Raw genomic sequence first — 19,198 nt, forward strand, 5'->3', positions numbered from 1 at the left:
AAGTTCACCAGCCCTTGGGAAGGGATAAGTTACCTTTTAGCAGGAGGCACTCCTCAGTCCAGTCGGCCCTGCGGCCACCCAGAGACAGCCTGGCCACCATAACGGAGAGTGCCGTGATGTGGGGACAGGTGGCCAAAGGAGGTCAGGACTTTTGCTTTCAGTGGCAGCCTGGGCTGGAAGTGGTTGCTGAACAGCAGCCTAAGGGGCCTTTGCTCATCCGTGCACCAGCGATCTCATGGTAAACTGGTTCAGGGAGTTGATCCAGCCAAAAATCCATGCAATAAAATTTTAGGTGGTTAGTTTTCAACTGGATGAACTCCCTGAGCTGGCTTAATGTGTGCCTGCGGGAGTGCCAGTGTCACCTCTGGGGAGGGGTGTGAATGTGTGGCTGGGGGCGTGAGGCAGGGTCTATTTGAATGCTAAAAGACATCCTCATCTGTAGACCTGCTCCTGGGGATGCAGCTTGGTTTGCCACTCCTCAGTAAGCTTTTATTTGCATCAGTGGAAGGTGCGTGGTCAGATCTCTGCTAGATTTGCTGTCAGATGAGAAGTGTCATGCAGAGAGCACTGCGTGGTAGCTGATGATGCACTCTCCCTCTTTTTTCATTCGCTGGTTTTGCCCTTTGGTGCTTAAGCAGGTTTTTTTGTCTCCAGTCTGAAGCTGCTGAGCTTCCTCATCCCTCCACATCTCACCAGCAGAGATCCTGGCCTTGGTCATGTCAGATGCAACTGAGGGCATCAGTGTCTGCTGGTGCTCCTGCTGCCTCCTGATCACAAATGATGGTGCTTTCTCCCATAATTCCTCCATCTAATGGTAAATTACAATTTAGCCATGTATTACAGGCGATCTGAAGCAGTTGCACTTTTGAGAGCCAAGGAAAATTTGCTTAGATGTAAAATCAAGATCCAGGAGCAGCTAAGACGTATTGAGTAGCACATTTAGCTGCCTTATGGATTCATGCTCTGCTTCTCGGCTCCCCTGGGTCCCTGCCACAGGAGGCAGGACCTCTGTCAGGACCTCATTCACACGTGTGTCAAATGCATTTCTCTCTCCTTGGGGTAGCCGGAAAAAGAAACATTTTGAGAACTTGGGGAGTCTCTCACAGGCAGGTATTGGGGAATGCGGGAGAAAGGCAGGGGATATGGGGGAATACTCTGGGCACTTGGGAGCTGGCTGAGGTTCATGCAACCCGTTCTTACCACCCTTCTCACCAGCTGTTTCAAGTGATGTGGCTCCAACTGTGAAGTGAGCTGTAACATGAAATACATGGGGGAGTGAAAGAGTCTGCCATTCACTGGCCTGGTCACCGAGCAGTCAGTGGCAAATCCCTGTGGCCCCTTTTTTTTGGAAATTGCTACCTCAGCTGGAGGTGCAGAGGGTCGCTGAATCCAGGATGCTACTGGCTTCCCAGGAAGCAGGATGGTAACAACTTGGAGAAAACTTCTTCCTTAAACCTGCAGGCATATGTTCTTCTGTGAACATGTCTTTCTTGAAGGATCCGTAAGTTTGCCTAGATATTTTTGACATACTGATTTTTCTCCAACTGCCCATCCAGGCAGGCACAAGCTGAACCACCATCTGGTCTGCCTCCACCTCCCTGCCTGCGCCTCGTGCGGCAGGATTTCTTCCTCACTGGTTGGGATATTTGTTTCCCCCCCTCATTTCTTTTTTCTTCTTTCCATTCTCTGGCAGCAGCTGTTTGGAGAACAAGCCCCAAGATCCATCTGGCCCTTCGAGCTTATCGGGCTGTGTCTTGTCTCGACAAAGCGGCAGTGGCCGCGCTTTCATACAAGAGTTACATTATATAACAGCAACTTGCCCGAAAAGCAAACTGCCTTTTATTCGCTTGCGCTGCCTTTCTCCCTTTAGAATTGCAGCCACAGCTGAACCACAATGTAGCCTCAGATCTGAGTCAGTCTGGAGGGCTGCTTTTCTCTTTTTCTTTTTTTTTCCCTTTTTTTTTTTTCCTCTTTTCTTTTTTCTTTCCTTTCTCTGCTTCTAGAGGAGTTGGCACAATCCTGGGTTATTAGGACATAAGCTAGCTTGTTCTAGTGGAATTTCCTGTCTGATTTTAATTTCCCTCTCATTTTTTCCCCCTCAAAGTGAGACAGAAAAGCTTTTTAATTGCACTGCCGTAGGTTGGCCTTTTGGGATATTATTATTCTTATTAAGTACTTCCTGTTGGGAGGCGGCACATGAGTAGAAGTAACAAGGATCTTGGTGCAGTTGGGGCTTGTGGCCTCTTTGTTTGTTAATAACTGTCAGATTGGCAGCATCCTCAAAATACATCTTGGCCTGACAGCCTGGCAATTAAGTGATTTTCAAGACTCTCAACGTTTGCAGCTCAAGACCTGTGGAATTAATAAGCTGTGTTAGGCCTTTTGGGTTTGTTTTCTGCTGTTTGGTAGCCGTAGCTCCTCATCCATCTAATAAAAAACTGACACTGGTGGGAAAGTCTCACTCTGGAAATCTGCAGTGGGGAGGTAGAAACTCCTGATCCAGTGTGGTGGGGCTGACCGGCACATCCCAGATGGGAGTCGCATCCTGTTGTTCATCTCTGTTCCAGCCACACTGGCACACTGTGCCTGCACAGTGCCTAGCGATGAGCCTGGGATGCGGATGAGCCTGGAGCGCTGGAGCGGAGGTGCCTCAGCAGCCGCCCTGCACACTGCAGCTCAGAGACTCAGACCCAGGCGGCTGCAGCAGCAGCACGCGAGTGGGGCAGGTTGCCACGTGCCATCACGCTGCTGATGTTTCAGATTTCATGGGGTCCCAAAGAAGAATTCAATGCTTACTTAGCAGAAAAAGGCAATTTTATTTTCTTTTTAATTTCCCAGGAAGCAAAAATTCTCAGCTATCTCTTTCAGAGACTTCCCATGTTGGCAGATATTGTTGTAATAAAGTCAAGGTATTTCAAGCTCATCACTTCCACGTTCTTCGTGTAGTGTAAAATATAATAGATCATAAACCATCCTGATCTCTTCTGTGCCACTTTTGACAGCAGCTGCAGGTTCCTGGAAAATGTTTTCTGATGGAAAACTGCTCTGCCTTAAACCTTCCCCCAGCTCAGGCTATTTAGGACTGAAGATGGTGGCTGGTGGCAGCAAGGCTGATCAGAGACTTTTCTAATTATTGCTCCTTGGAAAGCCATCGGAGCTTCACTGTTAGGCACCCCGCTGCAGGACTTCCTTGTGCTCATGGGGTTCCCCCTGGCTGCAGGAAAGCTCTGCTTTCATGTTATTTATTTACCTTTCCCATAGGTGTAAAAAAATAATGATTTTTCCCCTTAAGGCTACCACATATCAGTAACCTGAAGACCCCAGGAATTCTTGTAGAATAATAAATAATGCATCGCCTTTAGTCATAGATGCCCCACCTGCATGTCTGAAAATATTTCTATAGATGTGAATATATTTGTCCTCCCAACACCATTTTAAAGTTTTTGCAAGTTTTGAGGACAACCTGTTTTACGAGAGCAAAACCAGAGCTTTCCATGTGGGTTGTCCGCCGGCTTCAGAAAATTCCTGTTTTCTCATCAAGAAGCGAAGTGCCCCATTTCTGGTGACACCTGAAGTGTGCTACAAAGCCAGCTACTTCATAGGAGGACGTTGCAGGGTTTCCTGGGGTCTTTGCAGCCCCGTCAGCAGCAGCTGTCCCCAGCCCTTCAGTGGCTAAGGCAGAAAGCCCCTCACGCAGTCTTTCAGAGGTGGCAGATAGCATCTGAGGTATTTCAGGGTTTGATTTCTTAATGACAATTCTGTGTTCTCGTAGAAAATGTCAGTGAACTCTTACATTTTTAATCTAAATTTTCCATGTAGAGGGAAAGGCCATTTTTAGCCTCACTGTAATTATTCCAGCTTTTTTGCCCAGGAAAAGACTGACAGGTTTAATGCCCTTAACAAAGGTCAGGCGGTGTATGGGAGCGAGCTGAGGAGAGCTGCCAGGAGCTTCAGGACGGGTTAGACATTGAGATGAACAAGAATATCCTACTTCCATTAGGGTCTGAGTTCATTTAAGCACACCACCTCCTTCTTGGGGTGGGGAGGAGATTTATGGGCAAATTCCTTCGGCGTTGCCTCCAGTTGGCCACGGGGCTGCAGGGGGAGTTCGCTGATCTAATCTTACCTCCATATCCCAGCTGCAAGAGCCAGCTCGCTCTGCAGACGCCTGCCTGCCTGCCCCGCTTTTGGACACAGCCTGCGGCTCAGCAGCGCTGCCCAAATGCAAAACCAGCAGCCGGGCTGAGACGTGTTCCCTGGCTGCGTGGCCACCAGGACCGCGTTTCTACCTGCCATGTGCCGGCAGTGCCTGTGTCCTGGTTGGGAGCTGCATAATGGCAGCCCTCGGCATCTTCAAAAGACTTTTTCTTTGTTCTTCCACCTGAGCGGAAGCACTAGAATAAACTTTGTAAGAGGATAAACTCCTCTGGGCCATCCCCAAGAGGATGGATGGTTGTTGTGATGGCTCCCAAGGAGGTTTCCTCTGGGATGCTGGAGAGCGGCAGCCTTGCATTTGCAGTGTCTGATGGAGATGTTCTCTGTGTCTCATGGCCATTATAACGGCTTTTATTATGCAGGTAACCCCAGGAATGGGCTTTATTTTGCATAAAGGAACTACCACATCCACATGGGCATCCAAAGTCTGTGGACCACAGGGAGCTGAGCAGCTGCCTGTGCGGTCTCGCTGCTGGCTGGTAGGGAAACAAGCAGCTCCTGCATCTTTCCGTGGCAGAGATGTGTGTGGGGGGCTCCTGCAGTACTGCTGCAGGAGAGGCAAGCCGCCTTGGTGTTGTCCTCTGCTCCTCACTGCACCTGAGTTTCTCCAAATGTGAAGTCACACTGACTGCCTTTGTCCTGCAGACGCTTTGAGGTCTGAGCAGAAAAATGCTTGTTTTGAGGCTTTTTTGGTGATTTTATGGGTGACAGGCAATGTATTTTTTATTTCTTGTTTACTTTTCACACTTCTGCATGCTAGCAAGGATCCTTCTTCCAATGCTCCTACAAGGTATTTACCATTACCTGAGCTGTTTATCAAACAGAAGTTAGTTGTGTGCTCTTGATAGCTTACCCGAATGGGAAGCCTGGCTTGCTGTACCAAATCCATGGTTAAACTAAGCACATTACCTTCTCTAGCATCCTGATGTGCATTGTCTGAGAAAACAGTTTTGTAAATTGGGCTTCCACCATCTTTCTTCATTTAGGTATGTTAGAGGAAGAGAAAACTGGTTCTGCATCCCTCTGGATCGAAACAGCTGGCTGAAGCTGAATGCATTTCAAAATGGCCTGTAGTAGTTGGGGCAGGAGAGGGGTCCCCTGTAGTAGGTGAGCTGGTGGGAGCCTGCCTCCCATTTATCCTTGCTATAACGTTCATAGCAGGCCAGAATGAATATTTACTATTATTTTACCTGCGTAGTTCCTCTTTTATTTTTGTCAAAGCCACCGAGTAGGTAATAAAACAAAGTAATAATTAACCAATAATAATTGAAGTATGCTGTATGAAAACCAAAGCAAATGCTAACAAGCTAAACAAAAGAAAAGCACACACGGTGCAGCCCTGTTTGTAGTGCTGTCTGCTGGAATCATTATACACGTTGATATAATAATACTGAGCACTTAATTACCACATCATTTTTAAAGTGCTGTATAAACATTAACCAAACCTCTGAGGTAGGGAGGTATTATTATCTCTACTTTAAAGAAGGGAAATTCTGACAAAGTGAGGCTCGTCAGTAATTTAGTGCTGTGAAGCCGGGCAGCTGGTGGGGTGGGAGATGAGGTTGTGGCTCCACGGCTGGTCCGCTGCAGTTTTGGAGGCAGAAAAGCGGGGCTGCTGAAACACCTGAGAGAGCTTTTTGTGAAATGCACAGCGTTGCCATTCGGGGAATGCAGGTACTCCCCCAGACACCTCTCTCTGCTTAGAAAATATGCAGACTGGTGTAAATAGCAACCACATAATTATCCCTTTTTGAGGTAGGCATGCAGTTGGTGTATTTTGGAAAGTATCTAAACAACATTAAAGTGAAGCTCTCAAATGGGGGCTGGTGGGGAGCTAAGTGGCAGCTACTGAAACCTTGTGTGTCTGTTCCCCCTCCTCCACCTATCGATCCAAGTGGTGGTTCTGGGAATGGCTTTCCCTGAAAAGCCCTTAATATTCTGCATGGTGGGACATGACTTCATCTGAGGAGAATCCCACAGGCACATCAGCGTGATCTGCTCTGTCATGTTTCTGTGACCCAATTTTCCCCGTTCTTTGTCTGAGACCTTCCCTGACCCCAGGCCTATTATCTCTTCCAATAATTCACCCGGGCCATTATTAATGGTGCATTAACTTTGGCTGTGCTTTCAGCAAAGATGTTTTTCTTGTGCTCATTCATTCGCTCAACTCACTTAAACAGCGAGATCATTATTCTGGGGACGTCACACAAACACAAAAACATCTCCCTTGCCGACACCTACAGCCCTGCAGCACTTTGCTGGAGGGGCGGCCATCCAAGTACAACACTGAAACGCCCAGGAGGGACTATCAAAGGGAGTCAAGTAGCCACACACATACTCAAGTCGCCTGGGGCTGGGTTTGCCTCCCCTGCTCACAGGCCAAGACTGTCCAGGGATGCTCAGAAGCCCACCGAGGCCAGGGGAGCTCTGACATGAGGAAAATTGCTGCAGGAAGGCTGGGGAGCAAAGCACGAGCCCCTCTTTGCAGTTTCAAAACAAACCCGATGTTTGCCACCACAGGTGTTGGATGCAAAAAAAAAAGAGTCCTTTTAATATGTATGCTGTGGATGAGTAAAATTGGGACTTTAAAAAGTATAGCACCAAAACAAATGCTGCCTACAATTTATTTCTCACTTGATGTTCTGGGCTTCTCAGGGTGATGACTGAGTGAGGGACACTTCATATTTGTTGTATCTTTAACCTGGTCCTTGAGAAGAGAGTAATATTTGGCATCCAGAAGGAAATGCGGGCAGCAAGAAGGGCCTTTGCTGTGGAGATGGGGAAAATTAGCAAACGCCTCCTGTCATGTCTTCGAGGTTTTTATGTAGTGCCTAGTGCAAACAGCAGTTAACTTTCCTGTTATCCTTTTCTAAGAATCTGAACCTGGGGAAAAAAAAAGCAGAAGCTGTTGCAAGCTGCTGTGTGGCCCCAAGCAGCATCCTGCCACCCCCAGTGACAGGGATGTGGCCCGTGACAGCACAGCGCTGCTGCTGAGAAAGCACTCGCGGACTCTCACCAGCATCTTCTGGGAAAGCCTCTTCCCACTTTTTTTTTTTTTTTTTTTGTGCCAGCTGCTTGTGCACAGCTGCTGATAACACCGTGGTGACAGGAGTGTGTGAGCTGTTGTCTGGAGAAGTTTTTCTCCCACTAATCCAAATCAACCCAATAGCCTGGGGCTCCAAATCCTTTTAGAGATAAAGTTGCGTTTTCTGCCTGCTGTGGTTGAGGTTCACTGGGGAACCTGCTCGTTTGACTGTGTAGACTTGGGCAAGTTATTTTACCTTACCCTGTTTCAACCCCTCTTGAGTCAAAAAAAAAAAAAAGAAAAGAAATAAAAAGGGCCTGTGTTTCAAATCCATGTTTGCTTCTCTTCTTAAGGAGAGGTGAAGCTTTGTTAGCCTTTGCAAGGTAGCTTGTGATCCCATTATGAAAACTGTGTCCCCTGCATCACTAAAATCACAGAAAATCAAGCCAAAAGGGATCTCAAAGAAGTCAGTATTTGCTTTTCCTTTTTTATAAGGAATATATTTTTAAAAAAATGTTGATTTTTTTATGGGTGTTTTTGCAAATTTGTTGAGGAAAGAACTACAGGTACTGAATTATTCAGACAGCAATCGTCTACCTTTTCCCCTCAACAACTGACTTTCCCTGTTGTTGGCAAAGTGTTTACACTGTATTTCTGATGGCAGAGAAGCTCACTCACAGCCTGGACTGCTTGTTCTGACAGAAGACTGTTGGACATCAGTAGGAAAACCAAGCACACCTGGTGGCCTGCGCTGTTCACATGTGCTTTAGATAAAGCAGCAGGAGCCCGGTACGTATCAGATGGCACAGAGGGTGTGGGGGTTGCTTCTCAGGGTGTCTCTCCAGCCAGTCTTGCTGCAGTACCCCAGTTGCCAGTGGGAACAGAAGACATCCTTTAAGTGCTTTCCCAAGGGCTTTCGGAATTGTTTTTGTCAAAGCAAACTGCAAACGAAACCCGATTCAGCGGCATGGGGTCTGATTTCTTTTCTTCTGCTGCTTTTGGGGTTTTTTTGGTGTTTTGGTTTTTTTTTTTTTTGAGCGATCACGTGTGTAGGCTGAAGTGTTTGGAACAGAGAAAGCTTATTTGACCCTTCCTAATTCTTTTTTTTGGGGCTTAAAAAAAGGTGCTGCTGTGAGTGATGTCAAAACGGCTCCTTTGCTTGCTGTACAAACTCATATGTGCAGTCTGTGTTTTTCTTGAAGCACAGGTTTATCTCTGGAGATAATCAAAAGCCTGCATCATCCTCCAAAAATGCCTCTTTCTGATGCCTCCCTCCCTGATTCCTGGGATTTTCGGCAAAGGGACATCCCCTTTAAACCTCCATTTCTGCTTCATATCTTTTCTTTTTGAAGCCAGAGGGTTGGCTGGCCTTTGAATAGAAGAGGATGAGAATACAGCAGTGGGAGGTCCGTGTCTTGCTCATAAACCTTGGCCAGAAAATCAGCTCCAACAAGTGGGGACAGGTAGCAACGTCTTTCCCCTTATCAAACAGCACGGCAGAGCAGACGCATTCCTGCACAAGCAGCGGCTGGGTGCAAGGTGGGGCCTCCCGGCTGAGCCCTGCTGCTCTGCGCTGTGCTTCACCCCAGGAGCTGTGTGCCACGGGCTTGATGAAGAGCCATGTTATTTCTGTACCAAACACCCTGTTTTCCCATTCTCCCTACCCCTTGGGTGCTGCTTTGATGTGTTCTTTGGTTTTCTTTTCCTTCCTCAGGACCCAGAGAAAATGCTTCTCTGTTGTTCCAGTGCTAGGGGACTTTTGGAGGTGCCATGTCACGCCTCTGCACCCCAGCGTATCGTACCGCATGGCTTGGCATGGCCCAACTTTTTCCTGGGCAAAAGCTTTCCCCAGGCCTTCTGCTAAAACCTGCCTCCCTCTGTGTAAAACAATCATCATTAGTGCTAATTGGGCAGGTTTGGGGTTAAATCTGCAAAGATTGCCTGGGTTTGGTAAATCCTCTGCCACCGCAAAGCAGATAATGCTAAACAAAAGATTGCCTTGATTAGATTAAAGTTGGCAAATTCATTGCCTAATCATCATATTGCCCTTCCTGTGGCTATTCAGGAATACATCACCGTGACTTACTTGAAGTAATTGAATATAATTGTCTTTTTAACTCGTATGTGTAAAACATCCATCTTTGTTAAAGGCATGTGTTGCTGTCCTACTGCCAGCTCACTGTCCTTTTCAGGAGGGGTGGCAACAAGAAGCAGAGCCAGGCTGACATTTATGAATTGGTAGTTGATTGCCTATAAAACCATTCATTATTTCTGACCAAGCACCTGGAAGAGAATAAAAAGGAACAGCACCAGCCACTGGAGCCTGTAGGGTTGGCTGGTGCTGCTGCAGGCAAGGTAGCAGAGGGGGAGCCCTGAAGTGAGACGTTGCAAGGGGATGCCACCAAACACAACCCTTCCCCTCGCCCTCGGCTGCAGCAAAGCACAGAGCATGTGGCGGGGCTGGAAGTCAGTGACAGAGTGAAACAGGCGCCCCAGGCAGAGGCATTGCTGACTGTCCCGTGGTCCAAATAGGATGAAATGCTAAAAACAAACCAGCAGTGCCAGTGGGAGGGAGGAAGAATGTGGAAATTTTTCTCCCATTAATAATCAGAGGTTTGAGGAGGGAGATGTTCACTTCAGATGTGTTTATGCCAACAGATAGCTAGGAAAGGAGGCCAGGCAGCAAACACCGTGTTCTCTTTTTCCCAGCTCTCCTGAGTGGCAGGAAAAGACTCTTTTAGCACAGTAATTTCCAATATTATCTCACCAATCAATCATTCAGAAATGCACAGTTACAAAATAAAACATAACTGCCCTGGGTTTTAAGAGATTCATATTGACCTGTTATTCTTAACAGTTTCACCATTATTAGTAAATTTGACTGCTCCAGGGAATGGGCCCAAGGATTAGGGTATCACTCTCTGTATTACTGACACATTACCGTGATGGCCAGCACAGTTTCAGCCCATGTCAGCGCACACTTTCCTGCAGTTTGGGGGCTAACCCTGCCCATTACAGGCAGAGTGGACACCTAGTTTTGGGAGTTCCCAAAACTTCACCTATAGGGATGCCACTAGCTGGGCTGTGTAGGTTGGCCGAAGGAGCGCAGGAGAGTCCCTGCTACTTTGGGTTTATTTGTATGGCATAAATATGGGGTGAGTGCTACAGGAAGCCCAGCCTAGAGGCTCAGGCTGGAGGAGATTGTTTGTGCTGTCTGGCATCAGATGTCTGTGCAGGGACAGTTGATTTTTTGACCGTGCTTGGTATGTGATGATGTAAAACCTCTGTGCCCCACTCCCTCTGGTCACCACAGCAGCAGTGGGTTGTAGCTGTGGCCGTAGCCAAGGGACAGCAGTGTCCCCAGGGAGGAAGACAGCAGCTTTAGGTGCCTGCCCATCCTGGCAGCAGTTTGGGCTGAGTGTGGTCTGGGGAGACCAGAGGCTGTACGGTGCTGCCTGAGCAGGGAATGGGATGTGATGGCTGAACTCTGCTGTATTTCTGACCTGGAAAAACACTGGCTGCCTCTTCAAATAAAGTCTCCTTGCCTTATGGAACAGATCGCCCCTACAAGGGATGGTTAAAGGGTGGATCTTCCTTCTGCTAAAGCAGATCCTAAAGGACGCAAGTTTATTCTCTCCCTGAACTGCTTTTGGGAGAGGAAGGGAGGGGAGCAGAAGGGGGGAAGGCAGTTAACAGTTACCCTACTGTGTCCTGACATTAGGCGAGCTGCAAAAATGCTCCCAGTGTATCAGGTAGTGTGTGGTGCCAGCCCTTCGCTGGAGCACGGAGAGCAAGTCTGCTGCGGAGCCTTAAATACTTTCCACCCCGACTACCTTAGCTTAACGCCTTTCAGCAGAGTTGGCAGGAGGGTTGTTTTTGTGTAGTCTCTCACCTCTCCCAGCAGCCCGGCTGACGTGCCTGTGCCGTGCTGTGCTCAGGGATTGTACGTTGCAATGGGAGTAGGAGCCTCAGATCCTCTTGCTGATATGCCGGGAAAGACATATACGGGGATTTCACACAGGCTTTGCGTGACGGACCCAAAAGGAGCACAGCCTCGCTGGACAGAGTTAGTATAACTCTGTTGCAGCTGGAGTTACAGATGCGAAAGGCTGAATTTTAAGTCTTTCATAGCAAAAGAGTTTGGCGTTTTCTGGAGTTTGCTGAGCATCAGCGAGCGACTTGGCCCAAGCCTTGACACTTTGGTTTTGGATGGTGCTTCCCCACTCTACAGAGAGATGCTACCTGTCACAGAGGCAAGTCACAGTGAAATACTGAGCACAGAGTGGGTTTTGAAGGGCTTACTCAGGAGGTTGGTTTTGTTTTGCTTTTAGTCTCCCGTTACAGAGAATGGCCAAGAAGCCGGAGAGTGAATGGGAAGACCTGCGACAATATTAATTAGTCTTTAATGAAGTTCTGTTTGTAAAGGCAGAGCAAGACCAGCCTTTTATCTTTAAGCCGACTGCTGGTACAAATCTAGAAAGCGGCATAGTTACAGATGTGATGAGCCGTATCAGAGGGCGATTGTACAGTAGTATCGTTATCGAGTCTCTGCTAATTGTACTTCTTTAGCTTCTGTAATTTTAGCATGAAAGGCCCAGGTGGCCAGGCAGTGTTGTCGGGGGTGGCATGGAGAAATAACCTGATGAATTTGCCATCAGCTTGGCTCACTCAAATATTCTCGCTGTTAACTTTTGGGGTCAATAATAAATATTAAAACCTGTCGATTTAATAAGTCAATGTAGGTGTTCTCTGCCTTTTGAGACCACTTTATCTTTCCATCAAAGATGAAACAAGCTTCTCAAATGAATAAAAAATAGGGCCTCAAGTGATTACAAGTGAGAGCAATTTGGGCTCCTCTCTCAGAACCTGGCAGTAGGCACTTTTGAGCCTCTTCTGACTGCCTAGACAGTCTGCATTAGCGCTGCTCTCGCTGTTACATTTTTAGGTAAATATTTCCAACTTGTGCGTACAGACCTTAAGGAAAGGTGTTTGCTGCCACTCCAGGCTTGAGGGACGACGCAGGTCTGGATCCCGCCAGGCTCTGTTGAGTCTGATTTGCGTTGCAAGTCTAGTTTTCCTTGGTGCTTCCTATAATCTCCTCAAGTTCAAAGAGCGCTTAGCTGCTTGTCTTTGTCAAAAACCCTGTTGGAGATCTTTTATGTCGAAGATGTAGGATTTCTCCGCATGACTTTGATTATTTATTCATTCCACTTCTCTGGTGTATGATAGCGCTGATATCATGAAGACCCCTTGTCTTGCACTGCTCTTGCTCTGAAATTCATGGAGATTTAGTGCCTTTGAAATTGTTTTAAAAGGAAAGGAAAAGTTTTTGAAGTCCCTTTTTTTCTTCTTCTTCTATTCCCCTCAACAGTGCCGCAGCACATTTTTCCGGCCTTCCACGCTCCTTTGCCAATTGACATGCGCCACCAGGAAGGACGATACCATTACGAACCTCACTCTATCCACGCTATCCATGGGTAAGTCTTGCATCTCCACTCCCGTGCCTTGCTAAAACATCAGTCACCACGGTACGCCGAATCCCGCTGCTAAGGTCCCAGGGACTCACAGCCCTCCTGGCAGGCTGGCCCCGCTGGCCACCTTCCACCACACTGTCCCCATCCAGTGGCAATACTGACCTGCCTGGCAGAAATGCTCTACAGCTCTATTAAACCTATAGAAGTGCCGTACAGCAGCAGGATGGGAGTACAGGGCTTCCGTGTTGTTATCTGGCTGAGGTCCTGGGGACACACTTGACTTGTGCTTTTGCACCCCTGGTGTTTCTTACATTATGCCATGCTCGGGTCGTTTCTGACACCATCTTGGTGAACACCCAGCACCGATTCCTCCATTTGGAAACCTTGTGTACCGTCCCTCCCTGCCCGCCGGTTTGGGGGACGGCAGCAGAAGTCTAATGGGAATTCTGTAATTCAGTTTGATTTTACCAGACAATGGCCAGGACAGGCTGGGTGGTGTTTTCTGCAATGTGGTATAGAGGCAGGTCCTCACGCGGGTGTCTGTGTCTGCTCCGGAGGGGCAGGACCCTGGGTTTTTGTGGTGACCTCCTCGCAAGAGCCCACTTCTCCCCAAAGCAGGTGATGGGAAGTGAGCACAGGCACTGGTCAGAGACTATACCCTGAGAGGGGGGATCATGGTCCATCTCTTCATCTAGGATGTGGCAGCGCAATAGTCCTTGATGCCTTGGAGGATGTTTGTAGGGAGATCTGGTTTCACCTCCTGCAAGCTTTGATCAGGGCAGGGAAAAAGGCCCCAGCAGGGATGTGAGCAGAGGTTGTCATGACCATGCAGGCGGAGGGGTTTCTCCTTGTCCCTGAAATGCACTATCCCCATGGGAGGTGAGGGGCAGCCTGATGGGATTGGTGGTCCCACGGCCACCCCAAAATCCCTCAACCCATGGCTGTAACACAGGGCTCAGTCATCAGCTGAAGGATGGATCCTAGGGCACTTGGTGTGGGGAAACCTGTAAGGGACGGAAACAATTTGCAAGAGCAAGGGAAGAACAAATAGGGCTCATCACTTAAAAAACTCTCATTGGAAACCCCAAAGCCCCATTGTGGTCTCGCCATCCAGCCAGGGTCAGCGCTCACCTGGCTTTGCAGGGGCTGTTTGTAGAGCTGTGCTTTTTCTGGCTGGGTGTGAGCCGGGGAACAGTCCCCGGGAGGCAAGTAACGCAGACGGCGGCAGCCAGGAGATATGTGGAGTCCCACAGCTACCAGGGCTTTATTCCGCTTCCAAAATGCTGCAGGAAAAAAATGATAGGGCATTCCCCTGGATCCTACCAGAAGACAAATCATTGTCTTTTTGGCTGGCAGTCAGTTTGACTAGATGTTTAAAGGGGCAGAGCAGCTCCTTCCATGCTGTGTGCAAAGGGGAAAAGACAGAGCAGATTGCTAGCATGGGAATGGGGTGGGGGGCTAAGGGGGGCTGTATGAAATAGTTCTGGTCTTGTGTGCAAGTACATATGAAAACTGTAGAAAAAAGACAGATTAATAAAAAAAAAAAAAAAAACCAAAAAACCAAACATACTGGGAGATAGTTAAGAAGCCAGAGCTTTGGCTAACAAAGCACACACTGACTTCTGAAAGGGGCAATATTCAAGGCAGTGGTTAGAAGAGAGGACTGGCAGATGCTCGGACATTTGGCACAGATTGTGTGCCCTGCTCGAAGTTGCCCTTCACTCCTCATGAGAAGGATTGGGTGCACTGCATGTGCCCTGGGGCTCCACAGCAGTTTCTTTGGTGGGACCACGAAGCTGGATGTTCTGCTGGTGCTATGTGCCTGTGAATCATATCCTCTAGTGACAGGAGCCAGTATTTTATCATATTGGGGTTGTCCAACTAATCAACCTTGGCCAAGTGTACAGTGCTGGCAGATCAGGTTTCACTTCATCTGTGCCAATATTAATAATCCACAGTCTTAGCAGTGACCACATTTGTATGTCAGAAGACCAAGAGTGTCCTGCTTAGTGTTTGGGTAGAGTTGTGGGCAAATACCTATTGCCTTTCTTCCTTGGAATCCTTCACCTTCCCAGCAGCACCTCTCATAAAAATGACTTGTGAGGTACTGGAGAGAAAACTTGGTTGCCGGTCTTAGAAAAGGAAATGCAGTCGTCTTTGAATCTACCTGGGCATTGCACTGAAGGCTGCCTCTGTGGCTGGTGAAGAACCAAAGCTGAGCAGCCAACTGCTTCTTGGCTGTGGGTTTTTTTTAGGACCAAGGGAATGCCACTTCTGTTTGGCTCATGTCCAAGTATCCTGGACTATGGCACAACCACACTGGGAAAATTCTTACCAGCTGTGGAGTTAGTCTCCCAACCAGTTTTTCTCTTTCAATCTTACCTGCAAACATTGTAACCTCATCTTCTGCCCTTTCTTCCTCTAGTTTTTGTTCTGCTTCTGTCTTCTCTCCTCCAGTCTCTGTGCTGGAGGTGATAGCATAGTGCTCACCTCCTCTACTGGAGGATTTCCAGTGTGAAATCATCCAGAACATCATGGTGGTAAAGCTGGACTAGCTGGACTAGAACGTACTTAGTGGTTGTGTGGCTTCTGCTCAATAGTATGGGTGGACTCCACAGGCACAGTTGAGCCTCTAGAAATTTGTACTCTATCCTGATGGTTCAGAAATCCATCTTGTTTAAAGTACAACTCAAAAAAAAAAAAAAAAAAAAAAAAAAAAAGGCATGTGCATATTTTCACTCCAGAAAATTACGGCAAATGTTTGGAAGAAAAAATCTGTCACTGAGTTTTGGCTTTATGATGAATGTGATCAGAGCCTGACAGAGAGCCCCCAATTCATCAAGCCCATATTCTAGCTGTCTGCTGTCTTGCTGGTACCAAATTTATCTAATTACATGAACATTGCACAGCAAATTAAGTGTAGTCTCATTTGTTGCTAACTATGGGGTCTTATTATCTGCCTGCTGCATTATGTCAAAGGTTTGTTTCCTGATTGCTCGATGTGACATGGCAGCACATTCCCCTTCATCACTGTTTGCATTTGGCCTAATGAGAACATACGTTATTTTATCCTGACTGGAGGGAGCTCATCTGTAAGGCTCTCTTGAGCAGGACCACCTATGGGACCTTTTTCTTGAGAATATGAAAGGGAGTATGGAAAACTCCAGTAATAAAAGATCCACATGACAAGACAGAGGCCTGAAAGATTTGTTGTATATCTGCTCACTGTTCTCAGTCTCCATATCTCAGTGATTTCCTTGTTAAGCAGCATGACAAATAATTTTCAGGACATGAGTCTTATTCCAAACCACTGAGCATTTATTATATGCATAAATATATAATCCAGAAGCAGGTCACGTTGGTATTTCCCTGAAGTATACTTCTAGAGGGTTTTTTTCCGTGTTTCTCTAGGCATTAGGACAACTCACTTTTCTGTACAAACTCTGTTGTTTTTACTTATTTGGTGATACTCTTTTTGGACATGTTTCATTTTTTGACCTTTTTTTTTTTTTTTGACATTACAAAAAATTAGACAGAATTACAATGCTTGCTTGGCTTGATTGGTCTAGCAAAATGAAGTATCTCATTCAGATCATCCTTGAGTGCTGTGCAGTGCAAACCAACAGGAATACTGTGGACTTAAAGTATCATCCTGGATTCTGATGCTCGTGAACTTGTGGTTATATGGAGGATGGGGAGAAAGGCAGGACTGGAGCCCGGTGGACACTGCAAAAGGATTTAATGCAGAATGGAGTAAAACTGAATATGGGATGAAATCTATTCCAGGAGTATAGAATTAGGGCAGAATGAATAAATGAAGTTGTATTGGTACATATAAATTGTATGAGGTACCACTTCCACAAAGCAACATTTTTAGCACTAAGGTTGCAAACTACAGCACTCAGGAGCTAAGAAATGACAGAAAAATAAATCTGGAGATTCTGACTCATTTTGCATACCATTGTGATAATGCATTAAATTACAGAGCCACATACTCCTTTTCTTTGGCACCCTCGCCTCTTGCACTGCACAGGATGGTCCAGGCTCAGTGGAAGAGCAGTGGTGGGCATTATATGCATTTTCTGCATGCAGCTTTTATTGATTTGTTAGAATTTCACTCTGCACCATTGGTTGTAGGAAGAAGATCAGCATTACTGGAGCAATAGTCATCAGCCAGGGTGTTTCAGCAGGTTCAAAGCTGAACCAAGAATAGGTCCTTTTCTAACAAAGGGGGTATTTTGTATTTTAGCAGGCTTCTTCACAAAAGCTTTCTCTGCTGGGGCTTGTTCGATGCAATAACTCCATCTGCTCTAAACCAAGGCGATTTTCAGTGTCAGCTTTGCAGGATCAAGCCCTTGCCTAGAGAGCAAAGCCGCTGGCAGGTATGGCAGGTGGTTACTGACAGCTCCCTTCCACTCCCCACTTTAGGTGTGCTTAGCTACTCTCAACTATTTTTTTTCTAAGGCACAACAAAAATAACTAAAAACTCCTTAGCTCAGCTTAAAAGTCCCTGCCAATGCAAGAGCCTTCAGGGCTAACCCTTGTAAACAGCATGCCTAGGCTTGACTCAGCAAGAAGCGTTTTAACAGTAGCTCCAAAACTGTGGTTAAAACCCATCAGGCATTACGCAGTGTAACAAACAAAAGCAGCCTTGTTTTTCTACCGACATCCTGGTGGTGTTTCAGGATGCAGTTTTGACATTATTTATTAACAAAATATTGTTGTTGCTATTCTGCCCACACATAAAGATAGTAAAAAAAACCCCAACACCCAAGCTGATGGTCACAAATTCCATGGCTTTCATAAGGACTGAATTTTCCCAAAGACCTAAATGTAGAGAAGACTCCATCTCCATAATAATATGGAGTTGCCCTTAATTTCCCTCTGGTAGGGATTTTATCTGGTTTAATCATGTATCTTCCTCCATTTCCCTGAGATCTGAATATATTACAGATTTTCCCTGATATTCAGCCTACACTTTTTTTCTTTATCTGATCATATTGCCCCTCCTTGTTGAAGTTTGTTTTCTTTCTACTGTGCTAAAAATTACAGAATACCTCTTCAGGACCAGTTCCAATGTGCCTGAGCTGTTTAGGCAAAGTAATTCCAGGCGGGCAAGGTGGCTGTTGAACTTTTCATTATAGAAAGACTGTGTCATGCATGTTTACAAATTTGCCACATTTAATGTTGAACCTAAGATTTTCTGTCTTGGATATCTGTTTCAGGCTGGTTTTCTTTTTCATTTGTTGTTTTTGTGAGATTCAGCCAAGGGAGGCCAAGTAGGGTTAAGGGAAAATATGTTGTTTAGCCATATAAAAAATAATCATCATCATCTTATAATTGTGCTTTGAGAAACGCCAGTGTCTCTTGCTTTAGAGCTGGAATTTGCTATTGTCACAGATGTGCCTTTTGCTGTTCCTATTTAAAAAAAAAAACGACACACAACAACTCCTCCAGTTTTGTTGGATAGAAATCCTTTGAAAAATCTCACTTGGAACACACTCAGTGAAGGGGTGTCAGAGTTTTGCAGTGAGATTATCTGAGTGCCCCGTGGCCCTGACTGTGCTCCAGCAGAGCCCGGCCAGCGCTTCCCTGCCAGTGCTCCCCACTTTCTGCCAGGGCCTCTTGGTCGTCCCCTCCGGCCAGGGAGATTCGTGACCACAGCGGATAGCAGAGGGGAGCTGGTTGCTTCGCATGCTCCTGGGGCTGCCTTTGTGCATTATCAGGCATGTGTAAAGTGCCGTTGGCTAACCTCCGTGGGCTACGGCTCCCATGAGGCTGCAGCTGTGATCCCATCAGGTGGTTTAGGATGGGACCCCAGGTAATGGTTGTTCCTGCAGCAAGGACGCCGCTTGGTTGAGCCACAGAATGTACACACTAATAAAACCTGTGTGTTTTCATATTTACTTTGCTACCGGAGTAGAAAATCTTTGGCAGGTCGTGATTGATGGTACTGTGCTGCTTTGGAGATAGAGCTAGCTCCCTCCGGAGTCAAAGCAAACAGCTGCTCAGAGAGGCCTTCTTATGTGTTTTGCAAAGTTTTACGACTTTCACCAAATAGATACATTGCTCATTTGGGAAACAGGTTTGGGGGCTCCCACATCCAATTTATTCTGTGCCCTTCTTTCCCACATGCTTCTTTTATTTATTTAAGAAAATAAGAATGTGTGAGTACGCGATGGTTTGCAGAGGCTGGTCTCCTCCAGAAGGCTGGTTCAAACCTCTGCCTGGTCTGTAATTAGCAGGAGTGTGTTGCTTTTAGGTGGCTCTTTGGTAACCTACAGGAGGTGATGTGGGGAACTATCAATACCGATCTCACTGTAAAACTACCAGGGCTAATACTTGACGGTCACTTGATCCGTCTCTGGGAGACCATAGATTAAATACTGGGCTGCTGCTGTCCTGTTTTGAGAGCTGGAAAAATGACTTTAATTCCATCTGTGCTTTAGTTTTCCCATTGCTAAAATGCTGCTACAGTAATACT

At 46.7% G+C, this 19,198-nt stretch overlaps 1 protein-coding gene across 2 annotated transcripts in view; it reads left to right on the top strand.

The window, feature by feature from the left end:
- The window catches only part of GLI2 (GLI family zinc finger 2), a 199,772-nt gene that overhangs the window by 117,240 nt on the left and 63,334 nt on the right, over positions 1–19,198 (top strand). For both annotated transcript variants that reach the window (XM_005244246.3, XM_027796495.2), the window contains exon 3: positions 12,612–12,717. In XM_005244246.3, coding sequence (XP_005244303.2) covers positions 12,612–12,717 — 106 coding nt within the window. The remainder of the gene's footprint in view (positions 1–12,611; positions 12,718–19,198) is intronic.

This window comes from Falco peregrinus, chromosome 8 (assembly GCF_023634155.1).
Source record: "Falco peregrinus isolate bFalPer1 chromosome 8, bFalPer1.pri, whole genome shotgun sequence".
Taxonomy (NCBI): Eukaryota; Metazoa; Chordata; class Aves; order Falconiformes; family Falconidae; genus Falco; species Falco peregrinus.